Source organism: Panthera leo, chromosome A1 (assembly GCF_018350215.1).
Source record: "Panthera leo isolate Ple1 chromosome A1, P.leo_Ple1_pat1.1, whole genome shotgun sequence".
NCBI classification, from domain to species: domain Eukaryota; kingdom Metazoa; phylum Chordata; class Mammalia; order Carnivora; family Felidae; genus Panthera; species Panthera leo.
In genome coordinates, this window is record NC_056679.1 from 29,860,353 (window position 1) to 29,887,623 (window position 27,271).

At 41.6% G+C, this 27,271-nt stretch overlaps 1 protein-coding gene and 1 long non-coding RNA gene across 2 annotated transcripts; both read left to right on the forward strand.

The window, feature by feature from the left end:
* The first annotated feature begins 14,462 nt into the window (after positions 1-14,462).
* Positions 14,463-18,423, forward strand: LOC122229036 (protocadherin-8-like). Its single transcript, XM_042954273.1, is given in 2 exon segments — positions 14,463-14,502; positions 16,678-18,423. A coding segment is annotated over 1 exon segment (1,719 nt). The 5' UTR covers positions 14,463-14,502; positions 16,678-16,704.
* A 1,041-nt stretch (positions 18,424-19,464) lies between these two features.
* On the forward strand, positions 19,465-26,880 carry LOC122198991. Its single transcript, XR_006193279.1, has 3 exons — positions 19,465-19,533; positions 19,626-19,761; positions 26,767-26,880. It is a non-coding gene; the product is annotated as an uncharacterized LOC122198991 (long non-coding RNA).
* The last annotated feature ends 391 nt before the right edge of the window (positions 26,881-27,271 follow it).

Sequence of the window (27,271 nt, forward strand, 5' to 3'; positions counted from 1 at the left end):
AGTAGCCCCAAGTGGCCCCAGGGTTTTTATCTTCTGTTTTATGCCCCTTTGTTTGTTCAGAGAGACAACTTGGATTTTATTAGATGCAAGAGATAGTTCTATTTCCAGTGTCTTGCCCCTTAGTCTGTTATAGAGCACAAGTTGACTCTTCTTTCAAAGGAGTGTTCAAACCTGCTTTCAGTGATTGCTTTTGGGAGAAAAGCAGTGCCGATCCTAAAGTGTTGGGACTGAAGTGGTTCTGGGGCATGTATAAATAGGTGACTAGATCAGAACGGAAATATTTCTGAGGATGGCTGCCATGTTAAGGCAATAATGGTGGTGCTGAAATTCCTTGGTGTCAGGGCTGATTGGTGGAGTCAGGGCTCTGGGGTGCTTTTGCTGAAAAAAATGGGGTGAGAGAACTCAGAAAAGATGGTTTTGCATCTGTGCTTATAATAACACTTCTTCTTCATTCCCATCCACCCCTAAAATCATGAGATGGAATTGCAGTGATGAAATATGTTCCTATCAAACTCTATAAAGAATACCAAGTAGGAAATTCCAAATGTCTTCTGTCTTCTCTTTATCAATTAAGAAAGCTTACATTTAGTGTCTGTGACTGGAATGCAGATCTTAAATACATAAACTAAGGCAGCAGTTTAAGAGAATATTGTCCACAAAGGTGGAACTAAATCACATGAAAATCAGTCGTGATACTGCTTAATAAAGAACACATGGGTGTAACAATGGAAAGACTTGGATTCCAAGCTTAGTTTTCCTATCTACTTCTTGCATGACCTATTTGGAACAAGTCCCTTGATCTTTCTGGGCCTCAGTTTCTCCAAGTATAACTTGGAGGGTTTGGGCAAGTGCTAAGGAGCCTGTGAGTCTGTGAATTATGCCTAGGGTACTTATCAGACTTGGATTGGTGTATTGCAAGTAACTGACATATATGGGCGGGGTTGATATTCTAAATATTTTCCAGCCCTACAGCAGAAGTGAAAATGGAGGTTTGATATCAACAACCAGTAGCATTGTACCTGTTCATGTTTGCTACAACTACACTTACGGGAATGAAACCCTGGCTATTTGTGTCAAATTGCTAAGGCAAAACAGACTTAGGAATCAGCAGTCCCTCTTCCTGTCTTTCCAGGTTGTCGCATCTTCTGTTAGAAGAAGCATGTTGTGATAATGAAGATTTGCTGAAGGAAGATAACACAAATACACCAGGGCTTAGGGGCATGGTTGGAGATCTCAGTAACATGGTGGATTGTTCCAGTAATGGCACCAGTGAATCATACCTCCTGGTATCCACACCCTCTAGTAGTCCTTTCCCACATTGACTCTGGCCTTGGCTATGTGACTTGCTTTGGCAACAGGGCGTTAACAAATGTGACCCAAGCAGAGGCATAACAAATGCTTTCTTAGTAGGGCTTGCTCCATCTCTTGCTGCTTTTGGAACACGGCCACTATGTGAAGAAGTCTTCTGGCCTCTTGCTGACCCATGGTCCAGCTGACAGCTGGCACCATTTGCCAGATGTTTGAGTGAGGCTTGGACTAAACAGCCCCATATGAGCAGACAGATGACTATAAAAACATGAGCAACCCCAGGGGAGACCAGAAAAGGAACCACCCAACTGAACTCTGCCCAATCTGCTGACCACAGAATCAGGGAAAATAAAATGGTGGTTATTTAAGCCACTAAGTATTGGATTGGTTTGGTACACAGCAATGGATATTTGATACAACAAGTGCAGAATCTCCAAGTTAGGTGGAAGGGAGGGGCGTTGGTGGGAAGAAAGAGAGTTGAAGTCTCCTTCATCATTTTCTTCTTTGAAGTTGGGATCAAGGATTTGCGTCTAGTTCTTGTAAACAGATCCTTGCTTCCTAGATGGGCCAAGAAGCTCCTTCTTACATATCTGGCCAAGTACACTTGGTTTCAGGAAAAGCATAGGTAGTTTTTCCTTGTCCTTCTTAGTGAAGCACACAGGTAGATTTTCCCTCTTGCATTTCCGTTGGTCTCAATTTTTCTATTTCATTCAGAATGCAACAAGGATCAGTTGGCCTGGACTTTTCTTATTAACTCAGTGGGTGGCTATTATCAAGAGATTTTGTAGAATATTATGAGAATAAAAGGGTTCTTGGGAAATAGGTGAAAAGATAAGATTTTAAAATGACTGAGAAGTATGATATTTTCCAAATGTCTATATACAGCCTGCAACCATCTTGCCTTCAGCACATCTTTGAGATAATAAAAAAATCCATTTTGTCTTTGTCCTAATGTTTCTGATATCTTCCCTCTGGCAGCCACAAGTCAAAGAGTTTATATAAAACAAAACCCTGAGGACTTCTGCTTTTTTTCATAAATAACTCTAAAACTAGACAAATGTATAAGGCAACTATTTTCAGGTATCGAACGACAAGAAGCACAATCCCCCAAAAAAGGGAAACTCACTCCCTATGTTCATCCAGGTCTCTTCCCAAGTTTCCAACTGTGGTACAGAAAGCTGGAGTCCATGCAGAGTGTGAGAGTCTAGTTGACCTAAGAGGCAGAGACAGGAGTTGGGGGCTATTCAAGTGGATGGAAACTACATATCAGGGCACTGGGGAATAGGGAGCTGTGCTGGATGATGAAAGAAGAGTGAGGAGTCTGTATGGGAGTTCCCATGAATTCTTCACCGAGGACTGGGACACATATTCTGGGGCAAGATTATACGGAGCTTATCATGGCAGGCCTGAGGGTAGAACAGAGGTACCAGAGGCTGAATGCTACTGGAAGATGTTGGAGTTCTGACCTAGCCTAAGGAGAGAGTTCTTGTTAGCACCCCAGGCATTATCTGAGACACCAGAGAGGTCCTACTCTAGAAGAAATGACCATGTTGTCTTATAGTAAGGCTTACTCTAGACCTACCCTATTAAAGCCTAAAAATCCAAGCTTTGTCAAGATGTTCAGAGAGACAGTTTGGAAATTTCCACTAAGTTATAGAGAATAAGGATCAACTAGAGTTTTCCGCAGCCTAAAACCTAGGCTAACAAGTTCAAATTTAGTAGCTAATAGTTAGTTTGACTGTCAAAGACATTACAAGAAAAAAACTATCAACCGATGCCCCTCATTAACATAGATGTAAAAATAAAAATTTTAGCAAATCAAATCCATCAATAGCTAGAAAAAACGTAATACCTCACGACAGTGTAAGGTTGATCCTAGAAATATAAGGATGCTTTAACATTTGAAAACTAATATATGTAATCCATCACCCCAACAAAATAAAGGAGAAATAAATAATCTCAGTAGAAACTGGAGAAAACATTTGATGAAATTCTTACAACCACGTATGATAAGATCTCTCAGCAAATTAGGAATAGAAAGAGTCTCCAACATTGATAATGAACATAGTAACTATATCTGCAACAAATATAGTTACTGATGAAACATCAAATGTTGTTCTCTAAGAATGAGAATATGGCAAAAATATTTGCTCTCACCACCTCTATTCGATATTGTACTAGAGGTCCTAGCTAGTCATATCAAGCAAGAAAAAAGGAATAAAAGGAACAAATATTCGGGAAGACTGTTTTTATTCACAAATGACATGACAGAAAAGCCTGAGTGTATAAAAAAACAAAGAAATAAACAATTAGAATTAATGTTTCAGGATGCATCCAAGTAAAAAAACAACAACTGTATTCTATATATTAGCAAAAAGCAACTACAAAATAAACATTAAAAAACATTTAGGATAATATCAAAAACAAAATATTTTTAAATAAATGTAACAAAAAACATAAAAGATTTGTATACTGAAAACAATAAATATTCCTGAGAAAAATTTAAAATTCTAAATAAAGAGATATACCGTATTTATGGATTGGCACATTCAATATTGTTAAGATGTTAATTTGCCCCAAGTTGAATTCAATGTAATGACAACCAAAATTATGGAACTCATTTTTGTAAAAATTGAGAATCTGATTCTAACATTTACACAGAAATGCCAAAGGATAGTAAAACAACAAGAATAGTAAAAACAATTTTGAAAAAGAAATTGGAGGATTTATAGAAGGTTTCATGACCTTCTATAAATGCTATAGCAATCAAGACAATATGGAATAGTCAAAGGGTAGACAGACTCAATGGAACAAAATGGAGAATCCAGAAATAGATCTACATGTATATGATCAATTCATTTTGACAAAAGTAACAAGGTAATTCAATGGGAAAGGGATAGTCATTTCAACAAATGGTACTGTAACAATTGGATATCTATATTAGAAAAAATAAACCTTGGCCCACAGTCTATACCATACAGAGAAATTAATTCAAAATAAATCACAGATCTAAATGTCACAGATAAACTACAAAACTTCTAGGAGATCATGTGGGAAAAAATATGTGTCAGCTTAGAATAGGCAAACATTTCCTAGATAGGACACAAAAAGCACTAATCTTCAAATTTAAAAATGGTAATTTGAACTTCACCAAAATTAAAAACTTCTTCAAGATATACCGTTAAGAAAATGAAAAGCAATCCATTGGCTGGAAAAAATATTCATGCATATACATATATCTGACAGAGAAATCATAATCAGAATATACAAAGAACTCTTATAATTCAACAATGAGAATGCGAACAACCCATTAAAAATGGGAAAAGGTCTTAACACTCTACAAAATAAAATATATAAAGAACATAATACACATTAATAATAAGGAAGACAATCCATTAAAACAGGAAAAAGACCTGAACAAACACTGCACCAAAAAAATATGAAAACTGTCAAGAACAAGTCTATCAAAAGATGCTCAACATCATTATTCATCAGGGAAATGCAAATTAAAACCACAGTGAGATACCACTTCACACATACCTGAATGCAAAAATTTTAAAAGACTATGAATATCAAACGTAGGTGAGTATGTGGAACACCAGGATACCTCACACATTGCTAGTGAAATGCAAAGTGGCACAACCATTATGGAAAACAGTTTGTCAGTTTCATGTGAAATTAAACATGAACTTACTATATGCCCTAGCAATTGTACTTTAAGGTGTTTATCCCCCATTCTTTCAAAATAAAATGTCCACTAAAGACTGGTAGACTGATGTTCACAGTAGCTTTATTCACAAGAGCCCCAAATTGTAAACTATTCAAATGAACTCAGATGTGCACACAGGTGAATGATATATTCATACCTGTATATTCATGCAATAGAGTACTACTCAGCAATAAACAGAAAAGAAATACATGGAATAACATGGATGCATCTCAAAAATATACTGAGCGAAAGAAGACAGACACAAATGAGTACATGACGTATGATTCCTTTTCTATGACATTTGAAAAAAGGTACAACTAACAGGGATACAGTTCAGATCAGAGGTTGCCTGGAATGTAACTGACAGCAAAGTAATACTGAGGGAACTTTCTGGGGTTGATGGAAACATTCTACATCTTGACTGAGGTGATTTCACAGTGCATACGCTTGCCAAAACTCATTGAGCTGGGCACTTAAAATGAGTGGATTTTATTGTATGTAAATGATGCTTTAATAAAATTAATTTAAAAATTTCAAATCCTTTAGTGATAAAAATAACAAAAAAAAATCCAATAGCAAAAACAATAGTAAGCCATGAGGAATGTCTTATTTAGTTTTCTTTTTATTGAAGAAAAATAATTTATTACTCATCTTTATTCAGTTATGAAGGATATAAAATACTGAATTGTAGTATCATAAAATTTAAGGAGAGTGCAAATTTCGATTCAAATACAACGATGATTAAATCTTTTCACATTAACAAATTTAAACTTTACAAAGGAGAGAGAGATATTAACTGCCCCATTGTTATAATGGAGAAAATGAACTAAGAGAGGTTAAATAGCTTACCTAGAGTCACAGTAAAGAAATTGAGATTCCAACTCAGGTCTTTTGGCACTAAATCCAATGCTCTTTCCACTATACTATGTTGTTTGTTTTCTCATGCATCCCTTTTAAAATATATTGAATAACCAAAGTTAGCAATGTCTTTTCCATTGCTAGGCCTTAGGTTGCATTTCCTTTGATGTTATTAGATTTTGAAAAAGGCTTTTTCACTTGACACTGAGTTTTTGTTTTTATTTTTATTTTTCCAGAAATCTTCCCAATCATTACTTTTCCAGAGATGTGGGGGATCTTTATCTTTCTTGCAAAAGGTATGGAATCTTTGAACAGTCAAATTAAATAGAGTCTTATAAAGCATTTCCTCTCCCCAACTTATATTGCTGATGAGAGTAGAAGTTGATACAGTATTTCTGGAGGGTAGTTTGGCAATAGGCATCAAAACTCTTAAAATCTGGTATATTCTTGAGCTGAGCAATTACTCTTCTGGGAATTTATCCCAAGGAAATTATCAGAGATATGTGTATGGGTTTAAGTGCACAGATGTTCATCACAGCATTATTAACGATAGCAAAAAAATTGGAAACAAGATAACTGTCTGTGTCAGAGACTTTTTTTTTTCTTCCATCGTCACAACTTTTTTTCCTCAGCAATAACTCTGGTTTTGTAGATGGGCACATTGCCACCCAGTAAAGCATTCATACATTGGCCATCCCTTGTAGCTAACTTGTGGCTATTGGAAGTGTTGTGAGTCAACATTCACTAAGAAGTCTCTGTTCTTTGTCCATTTCTCTTTGGCTTACTGGATTCTGGATGTAATGGTTAGATCTGAACCATTTTGGAACACAAGGCAACACTCTAAGAATGGCAGAATAACAAGAAGGAGCCTGGGTACTGTGGGAATGTCCGTGCATGCCTTGAGACTTAATTTGCATGAAAGAAAATAACCTCCAATTTAGTTTAAGCACTATATTTACATTTTCCTGTTAGAAATAGCCAAGCTTAATCTAACCAACGCTATGTTCAATGGCAAAGGAACGGTTAAATTATGATATATACATAGGGTATAATACCAAGCAATTGTTAAAATGACATCATATAACACTCTATTAACATGAAATAATTTTCACAATGTAAGACTAAGACACAACAATAGGCTACATTCAAAAGCAGGATATGAACAATATTTGTAAATATAATTTTTGTTGTATATGTACATATACATGTGTGTACATGTATATATAGATGTTTTTCTGTGTGCACATATATCTTTTATCTCCCTCTCTATATAGAAAATATTATATATAAATATACACATGTATAATATAAAATATAAATAATAATAATAATACACGATATAAAATGTTGCCAGCTGTTATGTTTGAATAGTGTCATTAGAGGTTTTTTTAAATGTGAGGTTTTCTTGTGTTTCTCACATTGGGCATGTATTACACTGGTTATAAGAGAGGAAGAGCTGTCAAAATAAAATACTCTTTTTCTGAAAACGAAGCAAGTTTAAGTGTGATTCACTAATTTTAAATAAAAAGCCTATATATCATAACATAAATAAAAGAAATAGAAATTAAATATTGAGGAAGTCTTATACTTTTACAGTGTGCATTTTAAAATATGTACTGCCGTTGCATATCTTGTTATATTGATGCATGAGTGGTTATGATTACTCTTTAAAACTGTGCGCAAGCCAATTATTTAGTAGATGGGTGAATGTATATACTTTATAGCTCTTACTCAAATAGGATGTGAAGCACAGGGACATTCTAAAGATGACATCTAGCGGTTGCTGTGGTAACCTTATGGGCTCAATTTAGTAATCTTTTATGTCAATTTCTAGAGTTGGAATTGGCATATTCTTAGCTTTAACATACAGGAAGGAGACCGCGATCAGTGGTATTAACCCTTACAGACTGTATTTGTGATTGCTATTCAGCGTTAAAGAGAGTAGTCAAGTCACAGTAGAGGTGTTGAAGAACAGCCCGAAAATGATTAAAGGAATCTAAAACTTATCTTAGAATTGTCATGGCAATTGTTTGCAACTATGTGGATGGAACTGGAGGATATTATGCTAAGTGAAATGAGTCGGTCAGAGAAAGACAAATATCATATGACTTCACTCATATGAGGACTTTAAGAGACAAAACAGATGAACATAAGGGAAGGGAAACAAAAATAATATAAAAACAAGGAGGGGGACAAAACAGAAGAGACTCATAAATATGGAGAACACACTGAGGGTTACTGGAAGGGTTGTGGGAGAGGGGATGGGCTAAATGGGTAAGGGGCACTAAGGAATCTACTCCTGAAATCATTGTTGCACTATATGCTAACTAATTTGGATGCAAATTAAAAAGAAAGAAAGAAAGAAAAAGGATTGTCATGGCAATTAAAAAACAACTGTCATTCCAGGTAAAAATAAAAATTTGTGATTATTATAGAACACTTACAATGCAATTAGCACAATGCTTAGTGCTTTATAAACACCATCTCATTTACATCTGTTCCCTGACTTAAACCTTAGAAGAGTCCTACAAAGTGGTATGATCGCTGTTATTTTATAACAAAAAAACAAAACTGAGACTTAGAGAGTTTAGATGAGTTGTTCAAAGCCACATGGTTAGGGTATGGTGGTGCCAGGATTCACACCCAAGTCATCTGCCCACACTCTTAACCCCTGCTCTATGCAGCATCCAGGCGTTTGCCTATGATACCTGGTCTGGGTCTGTCATAAAGGTTCCCTTTAAGGGAGACACCACAGCAACGCTGGCTTATCTAATCTAGTCTGAATCAGCCAAATTTACTGAACAACCACTTTGAGCATGATACTGTTGCTATTTACAAACGTATGATGGGCCCTTCTTATGACATGAAAGTGTACAGCCAAGCTTACAAAAAACACTATGCCATATCGTAATTTGATTTGGGAGTTGAGCTCTGTAGTAAGGCAGAATGGCAGAAGTGGGGGAAAGCTAATTACAGTGTTGGAAGACACGCAGTGGAGAGACGCATTACAGCTGAGGCAGCGAGAAGGCACTTTCCCCCAAGAGCTGACCTTTGAACAAGCTCTCAGGCCTTGCTTCTCAAAGAGCAGCCATGGAGCTACATCAATGGCTTGTTGGAAGTACAGAATCCCACGTTCTACCCGAGACCTAGATCTAAATCTGCTTTCATACAGGATCCTCAGGTGATTTGCAGTCGCATTAATGTATTAAAAGTACTGCTTTAAAGTATGCATAGCATGGTAATAGCACATGCAGAAGGAACCACACTGTAGGGACAGAGAACAACAATGTGAGCAAAGCACAGCAGTGGGAATAAATAAAACAGTTCCAGGGCAATCTCCTATCTAGTTTAAACAGCATAAACAGCATAAATGAGCATAAACAGTGGAGTGCACGATATCGAGTGGTAGAAAGATAGGTAGGGCTGAATTCACAGAGGGTCTAAGAGCTGTATCTTGTTTTAGAGGTAGTGGGGATAACTAAACATTTTTGATCAGGAAATGATAATTTTTATTTAATAGCCTCTTTAAATATATAAAGTAAGTTTTGTGATAGATTTAGAACTTTTGTGTCATATGTGGTTCTTTCGTATATTCCCTTTTACCTTCACACTACCAAACTGTATTACGATTGTTATTATTTAACATTTACTTTGAGAAAGAGGAGGGGAGGGGCAGAGAGAGAGAGGGAGAGAGACTTCCAAGCAGGCTCCACGCTGTCAGCGCAGAGCCTGATGCTGGCTCGAACCCACGAAACGTGAGATCATGACCTGAGCCGAGACCAAGAGTCAGAGGCTCAACCGACTCAGGAACCCCCAAATAAATATATTACTAACAGGTGTTAAGTTTATGGATGTTATTAAAAGAGAATGGGATGCGGTTTTCCATAAGAGATTCTTAAATACAGAGAAGAACCTGAGGGTTGCTGGAGGGGTGCTGGGTGGAGGGATGGGCTAAATGGGTGATGGGCATTAAGGAGGGCACTTGTTGGGATGAGCACTGGGTGTTATATGTAAATCATAAATCACTCAATTCTACTGAGATCATTAATACACTGTATGTTAACTAACTTGGATTTAAATGAAATTTAAAAATTAAAAAAATGAAAAAAAAATAAAGTAATACAAGAGTACTAAGCACCCCTCCTCCAAAAAAAAAAAAAAAAAAGACAATGGAGTAAATCCTGAAGTCAAGCAGGAACACTTGAGAATTCTATAGCCATCGCCCATTCACTGTGAAGGGTTGGATGGTTAAATTGACCTGGGAGATTTAAAAGCGTACAGCACGTTGTCCTTCAGGAATAGATGGGGCGAGCAGATGAAGTATTGTCCTGCTGTATTTTGCATTGGTCAGGCACTCTGCTTCAGGCTGAGAAGGGACCTCAAATCCCTCCTCCAGCCTCCTTTGATGAGGTTTCTGGGAGAGACAGAAGCTATTTTGTAAAGCTGTCAGCTGTCCTGAATCAGGGAAATAGATAAAGCAGCCAGGAACAAGAGAAACAGATAAGAGGTGAATTCTCAGGAACGAGGGGGAGCCTTGTCTGCCTTGGATTAAAAGCAGAAGGGAAGAGGATTTTGGAAGGAGGGGCTGAGTCGACTGATGGAATCTTCAGCTGCAGGCTGACAGCAGTGTTACAGAGACAAAATGAGTCAACAAAGATATCCAGTGGTTGGTTGAGAGACAAAGGACAAGGGACGGATAGGTGCAGCTGGATGCAAGACGTTTCATGTTGGGGTGGCTGCATTTATCAGGGAGGGTGAGCTGGAGGCAAAAGGCGAAAGATAAATGAATCAAACTTTCTGTTCCTGCATGTTGGGCCCTGTTAAATAGGACATTCTTTTGTTTCCACCAATTGGTGACTTAATCAGGTCCCATGGGGAAGCTGAAAGACTGGTATAGGATCTTGGAAAGATGTGCACTTCTCCCAGTCAGGGCTGGGTATAACGGCTCAAGATCTGACAACCCATCTGATACACTTGACATCCCCTGACACATCTAATGACAAAGAGCTGCAATTAAAAAAAAAAAACCATCTGGAAAAGGGAAAAACACACACAATGGCCATTGCCCATAGCATCTCCATAGTGTCCTCAAAACATCTACTCCAACGAACTAGTCTACTAGGTCTCTGTAACAGGCTCTGTGCCTGTCCTCCACAACTTGTTCACATCACTCCCAGGGTTTGTGTGTCTTTGGCAGTTCTGGCTGCTTGTGATTTTACCCAGAAACTCTTGAGATCGTTTCTTGTTTGCGCTCGATACAACTTTCTCTTTGTCATTTGACACTTGTGACCTTCTCTGAACTCTGATGGTTTTATTTTTTAAATGTTTCATTATATTCTTCTACAAAGCTGTGAGATTTATCGTATTACCAATATTTGATCCAATATCTGTTGGTAAAGGCCCCAAAAGTGCTTTGACTACTGTGAGCCTGAGCGTCTGTGTAGAGTAGGGACATGATCTCACGTTTCGTGGGTTCGAGCCAGCATCAGGCTCTTAGGTTCAGCTAAGAGGGAGAGAGAGGAAGATAAAATAAGGCACAGATAAAAAGTTTCTTCTCGATCTTTATTCTTTTATTCTCTTCTTGCTTTGCTACAATCTCTGGGTGGGGGGCAGGTTTTCTCTCTACAGGGTGACGAGAATACAAACTATGATCCTTGAGCCAATGACTGAAGTCAAGCACCAAAGTCAATTTCGTTGGCTCACTTGGGGTTTGAGACATCCCTGAAACAAGAAGGTAAGGTATTTTTAATTATGCATTGATTTACTGTCCTTCATGCAGCTAGAATAATAAAATCAGCAGTTTAAAAACTAGTCTTACGTGGTATTTTAAGATTATATAGTTTTGACGATATGTTTATTAACATAATGATCCTATGGGAAACTTTTTCTTTTTTTTTTTTTTTTTTTTTTTTTTTTTTTTTTTTTTTTTTTTTTTTTTTTATTTTTTTATTTTTTAATATATGAAATTTACTGTCAAATTTGTTTCCATACAACACCCAGTGCTCATCCCAAAAGGTGCCCTCCTCAATACCCATCACCCACCCTGCCCTCCCTCCCACCCCCCATCAACCCTCAGTTTGTTCTCAGTTTTTAACAGTCTCTAATGCTTTGGCTCTCTCCCACTCTAACCTCTTTTTTTTTTTTTTTTTCCTTCCCCTCCCCCATGGGTTTCTGTTATGTTTCTCAGGATCCACATAAGAGTGAAACCATATGGTATCTGTCTTTCTCTGTATGGCTTATTTCACTTAGCATCACACTCTCCAGTTCCATCCATGTTGCTACAAAAGGCCATATTTCATTTTTTCTCATTGCCACGTAGTATTCCATTGTGTATATAAACCACAATTTCTTTATCCATTCATCAGTTGATGGACATTTAGGCTCTTTCCATAATTTGGCTATTGTTGAGAGTGCCGCTATAAACATTGGGGTACAGGTGCCCCTATGCATCAGTACTCCTGTATCCCTTGGATATATTCCTAGCAGTGCTTTTGCTGGGTCATAGGGTAGGTCTATTTTTAATTTTCTGAGGAACCTCCACACTGCTTTCCAGAGCGGCTGCACCAATTTGCATTCCCACCAACAGTGCAAGAGGGTTCCTGTTTCTCCACATCCTCTCCAGCATCTATAGTCTCCTGATTTCTTCATTTTGGCCACTCTGACTGGCGTGAGGTGGTATCTGAGTGTGGTTTTGATTTGTATTTCCCTGATAAGGAGCGACGTTGAACATCTTTTCATGTGCCTGTTGGCCATCCGGATGTCTTCTTTAGAGAAGTGTCTATTCATGTTTTCTGCCCATTTCTTCACTGGGTTATTTGTTTTTCGGGTGTGGAGTTTGATGAGCTCTTTATAGATTTTGGATACTAGCCCTTTGTCCGATGTGTCATTTGCAAATATCTTTTATGGGAAACTTTTTCTAAGAGAAGATTATATCATTTAAATGATATACGTTCAGGGGAATTTGTGATTAGTATTGATACTCTATCATGGTTCTCTCTGATTTTCTCTAGGTTAAAGCACTTAAAGAGTTGATAAAACATCATTTGTTTCTATGCGATGCTTGTAGACAGTATTTTGGCTGACTTTAGGGCTGAATTATTTTCCCTGAAATCATTTCACAAAAAGGGCCAGCAATTTGCTGATAAGTTTTCTTATAAATGACTACACAGTCAAGACATACTAACACATTGATTACTCAATGGAGTAATAGGAATGAGATAATGGTACTTCTTATGTGATGACTTAAAACAATTTCTCTGTTTTGGGGGCTCATACTCCTAAAGATTGACTTTAGTTTTTTCAAGGTATGATTTTTAAAAAGAAAAAACATCCAGCTGTTAGGTAAATTTGTTTTCTTTCAAACAGTCTTCGTAGCTTCAATTTCTGGAACTTAACTCCTTGAAGACAGCAACATTGCACGCGATAATATTTTGCTCATTTGCCTATAAGATGTTTGTTCAGTTGAGAAATGAAAATGGGTCTCAATATACTATGTAGAGTGATTTGTTCTAAATGGCACAAAAACGGTTTCTGGGCCAGGAAAGTATTAGTTCAAGGTCCTGTGAAAGTTGATGCTTATTCTGATGCATGGACACCATGGTCTAGTGAAATCTGCACATTAGGGACTTTCCTATAGCTCATTCCCGCGCCCTTCAACATATGTCATTAGTTTCACATAGTAGGAAAGAGGAAATATGCAAAGGCACAGACACCATTCTGAATTAAGAGACCGATTTTTCCCCATGTTTACGATGAAAATTTGTTTATGTACAGTGTGCTTTAGTGTGTAAAGGGACACTCTGGTGTTATGTGCTCAGCAAAACAGAAAATATTCCCTTGAAATGATTAGAACGCAAATGCTATTTTCTAGATCTGGTTTCCTGGCATTTTGGGGGGGGGGGCGGATGCTAATATATCTGGTGCTTTTGTTTTAGAAACAAAAGTAAACTGTAGGGAGTTTACCAAAATCCTGCCACGACACCCCCTTTAAAACCAAACTGAGCAAGAGAACCAAATTGCTGCTTTATCCACATTTTGGTCATCCCCGGGGTGGTGGTAGTCCTCTGCTCCCATTGTTTGTTTTGCTTCATGTTTGACTCCGACAGAGATCAGAACTACATTTTATGGACTTACGGTTTGGCAATATGCTGGCAAATGGGAAAACAAGCAACATAAACCAAATTTCTGCCACAATGCTTTTAATATTGAGACAGACTTTTATCTAACAGAGCCAACAGAATGGAACATGAGAGCACCCGCAGCTCAGGGCTGTAAACACAGCTTCCTGATGACATATCCCTGGGGGGGGACAGATCATACAGTTTCTATATTATGTGGCTTGTCATTCTACTGGCACAGAACTGATTTTCGCCTCAGAAAATGTCTCTTTCCTGAAACTCCAGCTGTCCTTCATTCATAAAGCAGCGTTTTAATAAGGTGGTTGTTTACTAGGAAAACAATGCTAATGTTAATAATGAATCACTAACAATATAGCATATTCCTTATCGTAGATGGTCTACTTGTTGCCAAACAGCTGGAGGAAACGCGGGGGAAAATGCAATCGAGCATTTAAACATCATAGCTGGATGTTTCCAAACATAAGTATCCAGATGCTTAGCATTGTGGAGGTAATGTGTTTGATTGCTTGCCTTTTTCATATTTTATCCGGATCTTTTGATGTTCTGTGGATAGAGTCATGACTATTCATTTTCGGTATGCTGAGCAGTTTTCGCTCATCATGAATGGCGACAATAATGCTGAAGACCGGCAGAGGCCAAGCCTGGCAGAGATTGCTGGAGATGAGGGAGAAGAGGAATGAGACTCAGACTGTGGTTAAATGGGTCCCTCTCCTGGCTAATGTGTATGGAAGCATGTGCCTTTTAAACGGCATCAGCTGAATCAGGTTTCAAGCTTCAGTTAAGGGGAATGTAGGAATTAAGAAGCTGGATGGAGGGTCAGATTCTCTTGTTTTCCTTGAGACCCAGAGGCTGAATAACCAGGCCCTTCTTCAGGATACTCACTGCCAAGAAAGAAAGCTAACTGATTCTATGCCCGTGAGGATACTGGCTTAACAAGAATCTGGTCCAGCTAAACTGTAGTAGAGTCGCTCCCTTCCTCAGACTGATGCCTCATCAGGCAAAATTAAAACTCTACAGTAAACAAGATGAAGTACTTTCTCTTTTTAGGATCTCAGAGTACCCAAACCAAATCAATTCATGCTTCCTACTGCAAACTTCTCCGACATCGGGTTATCGGTACTTATAATTAGAGTCATTGCCAAATGTTCCACTAAATTAAAATTCCTGCAAATTAATTATCTCATCAAAGGTGGCTCAGTTTCAGAACTGGATTCGTAGATCCTGGCACTAAAATAGACGCAACCTTCTCCTAAGAGTGAAAGAAAAAAAAAATAGTCATTTACTGACATGTCCCTTCAGGAAACAATAACATTACAGATCATGTAGGAGCCAAGAATAGCCGGGGCATATTAATAACTCAGTCTGTTCCCTGATTTTATTCAAGATGACTGGTTAAAGAACACTGCACTGATGATGACTCCATGGCATGAGGAAGGATGTCATCATTAACATGTGGACCGTTTGGCATTTAGAACATTTCACGCATAAAGAGAACTCAACACAAGACTATTTACTGTGCTTTAGACAGATGGTTTAATGTTTCTTTAGCCTTCAGCCTATCAGGCCACCCATGGTTTTCTTCAGCCAAGGGCTCTTTAGAAATAATTGGTCTCTAGCAATTTTCTAACAAGACTGACTGCGATCTATTTCCCTAAATCTTTTTCCTACCCTTAACTATCCCTTACAGTGGTTTGTGGCTGACAAACCTCCCTGACTGACACTGATTCCTCACATATATGTAATTACTGACATAAAAGGAGATGAAGGGGCTGAAATCTCATCATTAATGGTTTCTTTGCTACAGAAAAGCTATTTAGAAACGATTACTTCGGAAAACAGTTCTTCCCTGATTACACGTTGCCTGACCCTGGAGAAGCTGTTCCCCCAGAATCTTTCAATACAGGAATTGATAACCCCACGTAGATGGATAACTGTGAGTGGCAAAAGATGCATACAGGCGTTGGTTTAAAAATGGTAGAGAAGAGTAATTGTGTCTCTGTCTGAGGAATATGTAAATGTGTTTAGGAAGGGATACAGAGGCTGCAGCTTCCCTGCTCCTGCCATCAAAGTGGAAATCACTCACACTGGAAAAGCAAGCGCGTGCATTCTTACAGTGCAAACGTCTGTAGGACTCTTGATCCCCTGCACTTCCCTGGCCACAGTTCAGTTTTCCAGGCCCTTCTGCCAGCTCTTTTAGGGAGCCACGTGACCCAAGGCCTGGAGACTCTACAGACTGGCCCAGAAGGATGGATGCTTGTTTGCACATTCTTCTCTATGTAACCTCCCCAGTAAGGTTCAGAAGAGGCAAGCTTAGGCCTGGAGCACAGAAAAGTGATGACACAGCAGAGAGGGTTTAGCGATCAGATGTATTTAGGAGGGCAAGTGTCTCCTGACTGCCTGCAGGAGAGGGTTTGTGGGACTGGAAGTCTCAGCTGGAACTTCTGATTGGCTTTTTTCTCTTTAAGGGACAAAGACGTCTCATTGGAAGCTCAGATTTCCCGCTGACACTTAATGCTGGGCCTGACTGGAATCCTTGCTGGTTCTGTGGCTGCAGCTGGTGTCTGGGTTTTGCACTGCAACTGTCAACTTCCGCACCTATGAGGAAAAGGGGCCCACGGTACCGACATCGGTGGTCTGTCTGACCATGGCTTGTTTAATTCCCAGCTCTAAGTGCCAAGCCAGTTCTGTTTCATGAAGTTCAACAGCTCGCTGCTCCGAGTGCGCGAGGGCGACGGGCAGCTGACCGTCGGGGACGCGGGCCTGGACCGCGAGCGGCTGTGCGGCCAGGCACCACAGTGCGTGCTGGCCTTCGACGTGGTCAGCTTCTCGCAGGAGCAGTTCCGGCTGATACACGTGGAGGTGGAGGTGAGGGACATCAACGATCACGCGCCGCGCTTTCCCCGGGCCCAGATCCCCGTGGAGGTGTCCGAGGGCGCGGCTGTGGGCACGCGCATCCCGCTGGAGGTGCCGGTGGACGAGGATGTGGGAGCCAACGGGCTGCAGAGCGTGCGCCTGGCCGAGCCTCACAGCCCCTTCCGCGTGGAGCTGCAGACGCGCGCGGACGGCGCCCAGTGCGCGGACCTGGTGCTGCTGCAGGAGCTGGACCGCGAGAGCCAGGCCGCCTACAGCCTGGAGCTAGTGGCCCAGGACGGCGGCCGCCCGCCGCGCTCCGCCACTGCCGCCCTCAGCGTGCGAGTGCTGGACGCCAACGACCACAGCCCGGCCTTCCCGCAGGGCGCCGTGGCCGAGGTGGAGCTGGCGGAGGACGCGCCCGTGGGCTCCCTGCTGCTGGACCTGGACGCAGCCGACCCCGACGAGGGCCCCAACGGCGACGTGGTGTTTGCCTTCGGTGCCCGCACCCCTCCCGAGGCGCGCCGCCTCTTCCGCCTGGACCCGCGCTCGGGCCGCCTCACTCTGGCAGGACCCGTGGACTACGAGCGCCAGGACACCTATGAGCTAGACGTGCGGGCCCAGGACCGCGGTGCCGGGCCTCGGGCCTCCACCTGCAAAGTCATCGTGCGCATCCGCGACGTCAATGACAACGCTCCGGACATCACCATCACCCCGCTGGCCGCCCCGGGCGCGCCTGCCGCCTCTCCCTTCGCCGCCGCCGCCGCCGCCGCTCTCGGGGGTGCGGACGCGACCTCGCCGACCGGACCTGGAACGCCGGAGGCCGGCGCCATCTCGCTGGTGCCAGAGGGGGCGGCGCGCGAGAGCCTGGTGGCGCTGGTCAGCACCTCGGACAGAGACTCGGGCGCCAATGGGCAGGTGCGCTGCGCCCTCTACGGGCACGAGCATTTCCGGCTGCAGCCGGCCTACGCGGGCAGCTACCTGGTGGTGACCGCGGCGTCCCTAGACCGCGAGCGCATCGCTGAGTACAACCTGACGCTGGTGGCCGAGGACAGAGGCGCGCCCCCTCTACGCACCGTGCGGCCCTACACGGTGCGCGTGAGCGACGAGAACGACAAAGCGCCACTCTTCACGCGACCAGTCTAAGACGTGTCAGTGAGGGAGGACAACCCGCCTGGCGCCTACTTGGGCCGCGAAGGCCAGGTCACCTACCGACTGCTGGAGGCCGAAGAAGGTCGCGCCCAGGACGCCGTGTCCCCCTACATCTCTGTGGACCCTATTACTGGGAATCTGTGTGCACAAAGGTGCTCTGATCGCAAGTAACTGGCTGAGCTGCAGCTGGGGCTGGAAGCTCTCGACGGCGGCTCTATGCAGCTCTGGGGCTGGGCCGTGGTGTGCCTGCATGTGGAGGACCAGAACGGGCACTCACTGGTCACACTGCCAGAACGGCTGGTCACACTGCCACTCTTCAATGGCTCAGCCCAGCTGCCTCTGCTTCAGGGCGCGCGGCTGGGCTACCTGGTGACCCAAATGCAGACGAAGGCCCCAACACAGAGCTAATTTCCACCGTAGCGGCGGCGGCCCCGCGGCTCTAGCGCCGCATCCGTTCACGGGTGAGCTGTCTTTTCAGCGCCGCTTGTCCCCACAGCCCACCAACCAGCTGACGGCGGTCGTCATGGTGCGGGACCGAGGCCAGTGGGGCTTTATCGCGCACCGCCACTTTGCTCCTAGTGCCCGCGGATTTGGCGCCACCTGGCGGAGAAGTGATGCTGGTGCCGCCTTCGCCGCCGCCGCCGCCAAAAGAGGGAGGGTAGGGACGCGCCTGGAGTCGAACAGCGCAGAGAGCAGGGCGACAGCCTGGCTTCCTTGTTGTCTTGGCAGGTGTTTTGGCTAGCGGCTGTGGCCTTCTGCTGGTGGCCATTGCCATCGAGACTTGTTCCAGCCAAGGTGAGGCTAGGACGCGGAAGAAGAAGCTCTGTGGGCATAGCTTGAGCAGGTACCACGTGAGGAGTGGCCAGGCTGGTCCAAGTCTCAGAGCGTCGGGGGCTGACTCTGGGGGCTTTGAGTTGAGGTTCTTCGTGGAGACACTGGCCCTTTCCGTTTACGCAGAGGCCCAGGAGGACGAGGCTGCGGAGATTTCCCGGTCTGGGGGCAGTGGGGTGTTCTTGTGCTCCTCCCTTCGAAAGAGGAGCGGGATCCTGTGGGCCCTGGCAGAGCACCCCAGCAGTCTTAGGGTCCTCATGAACGTTTAGTCGATTTTCCTGCCCAGACGTTAGGAAAATTCAGAGCCTGGTCTGATCTGGTCTGGGACTTCAAAGGACTGAGTTTTCCGCACTTTTTATTTTTTATTTGAGAGGAAAATTTCTTCACAGATGAAGGCAGAAGGAGGCATGGTGGTCATGTTTCGAGGAGGCCCACGTCTCTTTGTGCTTTTTTGTCCCTGGTAACTTCCTTCTGGGTCCAGTTGGAACATCTTCGTCCCTCAGGGTTTAAATGCTATCTTCCTGAAGCACTCCAGAGGAGGGATATTGTGCCCTGTCTGGCAGCTTTGATATCTGAGCGTGAAAAATTAACTGCTGCTCTCACCCCTCTTTTTAAATAGGGTTCAGGCTCAGGTCCTTTCCATTTCCCATCCCTGTGTGGAGAGGGTAAATCTGCTGCGAGTTTGAGGTAATTTCAGAGTATGTACGGCTCTAAGCGACGTGTTTGACGTTTGTACATGTTTATGGATAACACAGTGAATCTGTCCTTTTCACTCCCAGTACACATTCAAATCCAGATGAATTTAGTGCGAAAGATAGCGGAAGAGGAGACAGTGAATCGAATGACAGCAGTTCTGACATCAGTATAGAGCGGGCTTCAAGAAAGCGTCTTTTCCAGTGATTGCAAAGCGAGAGGGTAAGTTCAAACCTGTGACTTTGAAGCTTTTCCTCACAAAGCCCTGATAATTCTGGATGCCTAAATGAATTAAAAACAAACAAACAGACAAGTGGTCTGGACTGTGCAGTCATAGAGGGGGTATGCCGAGTGCTACTGAACACAGCTAACAATTTTTTTTTGAACACTTCTTTTTTAGCTGATTCTATGTATTTTGAATACTTTACGCTAACTGACTTATTTATTCCCCATAATAAATCCAGTAGGGTAGGGACTTGCCCCAGTGTTGGAAGTAAGGTCTCAGCCCAGGATTCCAGCTATAGATTTCTTCCTCTTAATCATCCTAAGTGGCCTCTATTAATGCAAACTATTAAAACACAAAAAATCAGAATATTTTGGTTGGTAATACTAAAATAATTTTGTACCACAGCACTAAGGAGAACTTCCCATACATGGGGATTTCAGAAGTGGATAGCATATGAATAGGTAAATTTTTTTTATAGGTCAGGATGCCATTTGCTGGGAACATATGACTTTGTGGTTTTCTCCGGCCATGCTTTGTTTGTAGAATCTTGCACCCACACAACATCATGCTACTCAGTCTAGCTCCTGTCATGTCTGGGAATTTCGTTTTAGGTCAAAATCTCTCTAATGGTGTCTAGTTCTATGGGGGAAAGTTGATTATGGACTTGGTGTTAGTTTCCGTGGAAATGAGCACTAGATCTTTTAGCCCTTCAAAGCAGATACCTTACTCTCAAAGATGCGTCCTAATGGTATGTCCTCCTGATTCATATATTTCTTCACGTTATGGATATTTTCGCCCTATGTTTGGTTCCCTCAACATTTTTTTTTTTTTAAACAAGATGACTTCTAGACGCATCTACATCCTGGTCCCCCTCTGAATGTTCTCTGGTGTGTAAATATCTTTCCTAAAATGAGACCCTTAGAGTTGAATACAGAACCATAGAACCAGCCTCTCTCCAGAGCTCCAAACTAATATTCCCAGTTGTTTACTCAATGTCTCCATTTGGGTAACCGGTAAACATGCTACGTGTTCAAAACGGAAGTCTTGATTTCTGTTCTACAAATTTGTTCTTTCTCTAACGTGTGTGCCTCAGTAAATGACAACTCTGTTCACTTGATTTCTTGCCCTGGCCAAAGTCCTTGTGTCATTCTTGATTTGTGTCTTCTCCCACTCAATTTCCAGTCCATCAGCAAATCTGATTAGATTTACTTCGAAAATATATTCCCAATCTGGGCTCTTCTCACCACCTTCTTTGCTGCTATCCTCCCCAGGCACGATCATCTCTTGCCTGGACTGTGTTTCCATGCTTCCCCTCCTGCAGTCTGTTTTCCAAATCATATCACGTAATTGAACTCTCCAAAGATTTCTCACTTAAAATGAAAGCCAAAAATTCTTATCATGGCATCCCAATTACTACTGTTGTGTAACAAAATGTAACTCAAAATGTAGCAGTTCGAAACAACAATTTTATTATGCTCATGGATTCAGTGGATCATTTTGGACATCTCAAGGTTTAGACACATGTCTGGCATGTGGATTAGGATTATTCAGGGTCTAAGATTGCTTACTTGGGCGTGGGAAGAGGGGCTACATGTGCCCTTTACATGTGGTTCGATTTTCTGACACCATGGCAGCCATAGGCAAGCATGAATGTTCCTCCAAATAAGATAGAAGTCACATCCTCTTTTATAACTCAGTCTTTGAAATGACATTGTCATTTATGTTCTACCGGTCCAAGCAGTCTTAAACCCACCCAGATTCAAAGGGAAAGGGAAGAGTCCCCCATCTCTACACTGAAAAGTTATTAAAGAATTTTGGGGCCATGTTTGTAAATGAGCCACACGTGGCCCATAAAGTCTTGTATTATCTGGCCCCTGGTTGCTTCTTCCAAATGATTTATTACTCTTCCGCTTGATAATTTGGGTCATTATATTGGCTCTCTTGATTCGTTCTTGAACAAACCAAACATATTTCATCTCAGACCTCAGAGTCTTGTGATTCCTTCTGCTTGGTATGCTCTTTCTCAAGATATCCATATTGTTTGCATCCTTCCTTCATTTATGCCTGTGTTCAAATGTCTCTTTTCTCAAAGATTTTCCATACCTCAAGCTGTCTCCCCCAGCTGTCGCTCTCCACCCTGCTTTATTTTCCTTCATGCCATTTATCACTGCCTGACATTACTTTATGTATTTGTTTATTATTTGTTCTGTATTCCATGTTGAATCATCAAACCTCAAATATGTACTTAAAAAATGAATGAGTGAATGAATGAATGAATGAAAGGTATAGTCTAACTTGCTTATACGTTGCAACTGTATGACCATTTCTTATGATCATATTGCATTTTAGACTAGGCTAAAACTGCTGGTGTTTTTTTTAGAAGTTCCATTGTGTTGCTTTCCTTTCTAGAATATTTTAGTGTCATCTCAAAGCTTGAAGGTTTTATAGCAAGTTTATCTTTTCGGATCATTTAATGTTAAATCGTCCTTTTCAAACAAAGATCAAATTCCTGGAGCTCCTAGTGTTTATTCTCTGTTTAGAGAATTACCAGCTTATTCTTTCCATAACACAGTTTCCTCCTCGTAGTAGTAGGCAGGCTCTCTGAATCCCTTGGTAGCTCCAGGTGCTGCTGTGGCCAACCCAATGCATTCAATGTGGGAGGGTCTAGTCACTTGGTAATAACAACCACATTTCCTCTTATACTCAACAGCAATGTTTTATTTACTTATTTATTAAACAGTTACACAACACTTACTATGTGCCAAGAACTGTGCTAGGTGCTCCATAAATATTAACTCACTTAATCCTCATAATAATGGTTTTAAGCAGGTACCCTCACTTAAGCTCATTTTGCATAGGGGGAAACTGAGGTGTAGAGTTGTTAGAGTATTTTGATCAAAACCACCCAGCTGTAAGGGCAGAGGTGGGTTTTCCATTCTGGGAGTCTGGCTCCAGAGTTCATGCTTTTAATGTTCTGCTGTAGTGTATTTTCAGTGGGTTTTTAAATACTTACTTTATGGGTCTTCTAAAGATTTAGGGCTGATTTACATTCCTTGGGATGTTTCTGTCTTTGGCTTTAAGTGAGATGTTCTGATTTATGGCTTGGTTTATACTCCAGCTCTCTGCTGCATTTTCTTGTAAAACGTTTAGTGGGATTATTGAAAGGGTGACACATGGGTGATGGCAAGATAATTGAATTAGATGTTGATAGCTTGGGTTAAGACATTTAGTGAAGTTATTTTTATTAATTTTTCATCTCATTCTTAATAGTTAATGCAGAGAATAAATGGATTAATAAATACACTGATATTCTTCAGAAATTTACTTTATATATTTATTTATTTTCTTACAAGTTTTTATTTAAATTCTGGTTAGTTAACATACAGTATAATATTAGTTTCACGTGTAAGATTTAGTGATTCATCATTTACATACAACACCACATTACAGGTGCCCTCCTTTTTTTTAATGTTTATTTTTGAGAGATAGAGAGAGTGAGCTGGGGAGGGGCAGAGAGAGAGAGAGAGAGAGAGAGGGAGAAAGGGTCCGAATCAGGCTCTGTGCTGACAGCAGAGAGCCCCATGTGGGGATAGAACTCACAAGCCATGAGATCAAGACCTGAGCTGAAGCCGGATACTCAAGCAGTGAGCCACCCGAGGACCCCCACAAGTGCCCTCCTAAACACACATCACCCATTTAACCCATCTCACCCCCAACTCCCTCCAGCAACCCTCAGTTTGTTCTCTATAGTTGAGAGTGTGCTTTATGATTTGCCTCTCTCTTACTTTTATTCTTCCTAGGTTCATCTGTTTTGTTTCTTAAATTCCACATATGAGTGAAATCAAATATTTGTCTTTCTTTGACGTATTTCACTTAGCATAATACACTCTAGCTTCATCCATGTCATTGCAAATGGCTATAGTTTTCTTTTTGATGGCTGAGTAATATTCCATTCATTGTGTGTGTGTGTGTGTGTGTGTGTGTGTGTGTGTGTGTGCATATATATGTATATATATATGCCACATCTTCTTTATCCATTCATCAGTAGATGGACATTTGGGCTCTTTCCATAATTTGGCTATTGTTGATAGTGCTGCTGTAAACATCAGGGTATCCCTTCACATCAGTATTTTTGTATCCTTTGGGTAAATACCTAGTAGTGCAATTGCTGGATCGTAGGTTAGTTCTATTTTTAACTTTCTGAGGAAACTCCATACTGTTTTCCAGAGTGGCTGCACCAGTTTGCATTCCCACTAACAGTGCAAGAGGATTCCCCTTTCTCCACATCCTCACCAACACCTATTGAGACACTTCAGTTTAGATTGTCATTTTTACCATTCCTCCCACCAAAGCTATCTTAGAAATTCCAGCAAACTATTTAATTTAGCTGCTTGAATTTTATTTCCATTTCATTTCATCAGTGTACCAGCAGGTGGAGGTACAAGTCATTGACAGAAGATCCAAAGGAAGAAAAATAAATACATAAACGACTAAAAAACTAGTCCCTGAACAACTGAATATTGTTTGCATTTTGAAGCATATTGCCAAATAGCATTCTGACTTTTTAAATATTTCACACGATTCCATTTTATTTCCAAGTTGCTTCCGATCATTCGGAATGAAAAACATTCAGGGATCCTGAAAGATTCATCGAGGAATCTCAAAGCAGCAGGACTTTCATCACCTCATGAAAATAGCCACGGGATTGCATTTTCTTCAAGTATCTTTTACCCTCACATTCCCCAGCTGAGAAATATGAATTTCCAACCAGTCTACTCAGAACTCAAAAGAGGTTATTTTCAAGCCTGTGAATCCCAAAGCGAAGGTTTGCAAAGTGTGTATGGCAGAGTTCAAACCTGCAGGCCAGCCCTGTCGCCTCCCCCTATCCTCAGACAGAATGATGAATTAAATCACCCTTCAGTGGATGGATCACCTTCACATACTTCAGAAATCGCCACTTCACCCTGAAATGCTGCAACTCATATAGACAGTTATATTTTGGGAATATACACATTTATGTTTCTGTCAAGTATTTATAAGCCAAGTTGCATACACGAGCCTCCTACTTTTGATAGACATTGCCCTAAATTATGTGAACAGTCGATGTCAGAGCACGTGATGCTTTTTATATAATCCAGGATATTTTGCCAAAAAGTCTTAGATATAAGACCCCGATATAATAAGTGAACGTGTATTTTATATTCTAAGATCATTTGTGGATTTAAATGAAATCTTCAGTCTAGCTGTACGTTGATGTTTGGGTATTTGCAATTCTACTGGGAACACAATTTAACTTGGAATGACTTTAGGCTGGATTAAGAATCTGGACCCCAGCCGTAACCACAGCTTTCTCTCCCGACGGGAAGAAAGAAGAAGCAGCATTGGGGTGAAGGCGAAAGTTCAGGCAGCACTGGGGTGGGGAACCCAAATAATTTCTCTAGCCTGAATCAGAGGTGGTTGCTGAGTGCTTAATGGGCAGAACAGTGGCAGATTCTGATAGTGTGTGAAAATCAAATGCAGGTGGCTGGTCATGTCGTGCTCCTGGGCATTCAACCCATTCATCACAGCAGCTCACTCAGAGGTGGGGCTGCAGGGAGCAGCAGTGGGAGGAGTAGAGAGAGTCTTCAGGCCTCAGCCACCTGGGTTACTATTCCCAGCAGGACTGGGACAGGAGACGGGGGGCAGAAGGAAGGATTGGACCCAAAATGCAGTGACACGCAGGCTACCTTAGCAGCTGGGCCTCATGAGTGACTGACCAGATTGGAGGGGCAGCCAAGCTGGGTGATGGGATGGAAACAGCTGGATTGTGTCTTCTTTTCTTTAAGATTGGCTCAGACTGTGGGAAGGATTGAGTCTGCAAGGACAGGACACTGATGTCTCCCCAAGTGGAAGAGTCTGGGTCCATCAAGATCCGATGGGCATGAACTGTATTCCCAATACAATAACCACTAGCCACATGCGGCTGCTTAAATTTAAATGAATGAAAACTCCATGCAATGAAAAATTCAGTTCCTTGGTCACATTAGCCACATTTCAGTTGCTGAATACCACACATGGCTAGTGGCTACAGTATGGGACAGAGCAGCTATAAAACATTCCATCATCACTATTCTACCGAACAGCGCTGATGTGGAAGAAGAAGCAGGCCAGAGGACCCCCTCCATGGGCTGGGGGTGTTGAAGGCAGCCAGTGACCCACAATGCTTGCTTAGCACACATATGGCAGACTGCGTGTTCTCTTTTCTCCATGCTCACACTTCCCTGGTCAGCGACAGTCTTTTATTGGTTCATATCAATATTTCAAAATGGATTGACACATTATATTATTTATTAGAAAATATTTGAAAAATGTCTAAAGACAAGAATTCCCAATAGTTACAAGGTTTCCCGTATGCCTGGGGATTTTCTGAAGGCTCCTGTGCCATTCTAAGCTAGCACCTCAAGTTTATAGTCCTCATGGCCAGTCCTATAACCTTAGGGATTTTGCAGCAATATTCGTGATAAAACCAAGCCACTCATACTCCTCAGCTCTCCCAAGAAATAATGCAGCAGTTTTTAAGACCAGTAATTCATTTTGTAGCTATGGTCAGGCAAGAAGCTACTAAGTACTCTAAACTCCTCTGGTCACTGGCCTCCCATAGAAAATCACTGCTGTAGAAATGTATAACAATTTAGTTATACATTACATTATACTGGTTTGCAAGTCCAGTAGGGTCTTTAGAATCAGTGTGCTATTCCAAGTATCAGATTTCCAGAATGGGGGGTCTAGGCCCCAGAGAAACTGCAGCTAACGAGAACATATCTAGCTTTACCTGAGACACGCCTTTCAAATAAAATACACTTACCTTTTGGGTTATGTTGAATAATACTTCAACTTCATTAGAGTGATTTGTTATGGAAGTGAATTCTGTGTGAAACGTCGTTTCTAGAAGCCAAGAATCTAAAACTTTGACTCAAGTTTATAAACGGAGGATTAGATGGATTTGTTTTTCTTAAAACCAGGTTCACATGGTTTTGGAATGATCGCTTCTACCTTAATTATGATTCCTCAAGCAGTTTTCCTGACTTTTATGACGGCATTCTCAGTGACAGACAGTAATTGGAAACATGAATCAAATACTTACTGCATACAAAGCTCTTTGGTAAGTGCTCTATGTGAATTATTGTACTTATACCTCATAACCATCCTGGGAAATAGTGATATTATTATCCCCATTTCAGAGATGAGGAAATGGAGGTTTAGAGAGGATAATTTGTCTGAGGTCATACGGTAAGTGAAAGAATTGTGATGTAACATTAAAGCGCATGAATTTTAGGTTGACAGCTGGATGACATTATGTATGCACATACTTATGTGACCACTACTCAGATCAATGGAACATTTCCGGCTCCCCTGAAGGCTCCTTCATGCATCTTGCCAGGCAATGACTCTTCTCAAAGTAACCACTATTCAAACTCTTTCACCATCTGTGAATTTTCCTTGTGCTTGAACTTCGGAGAAACAGAA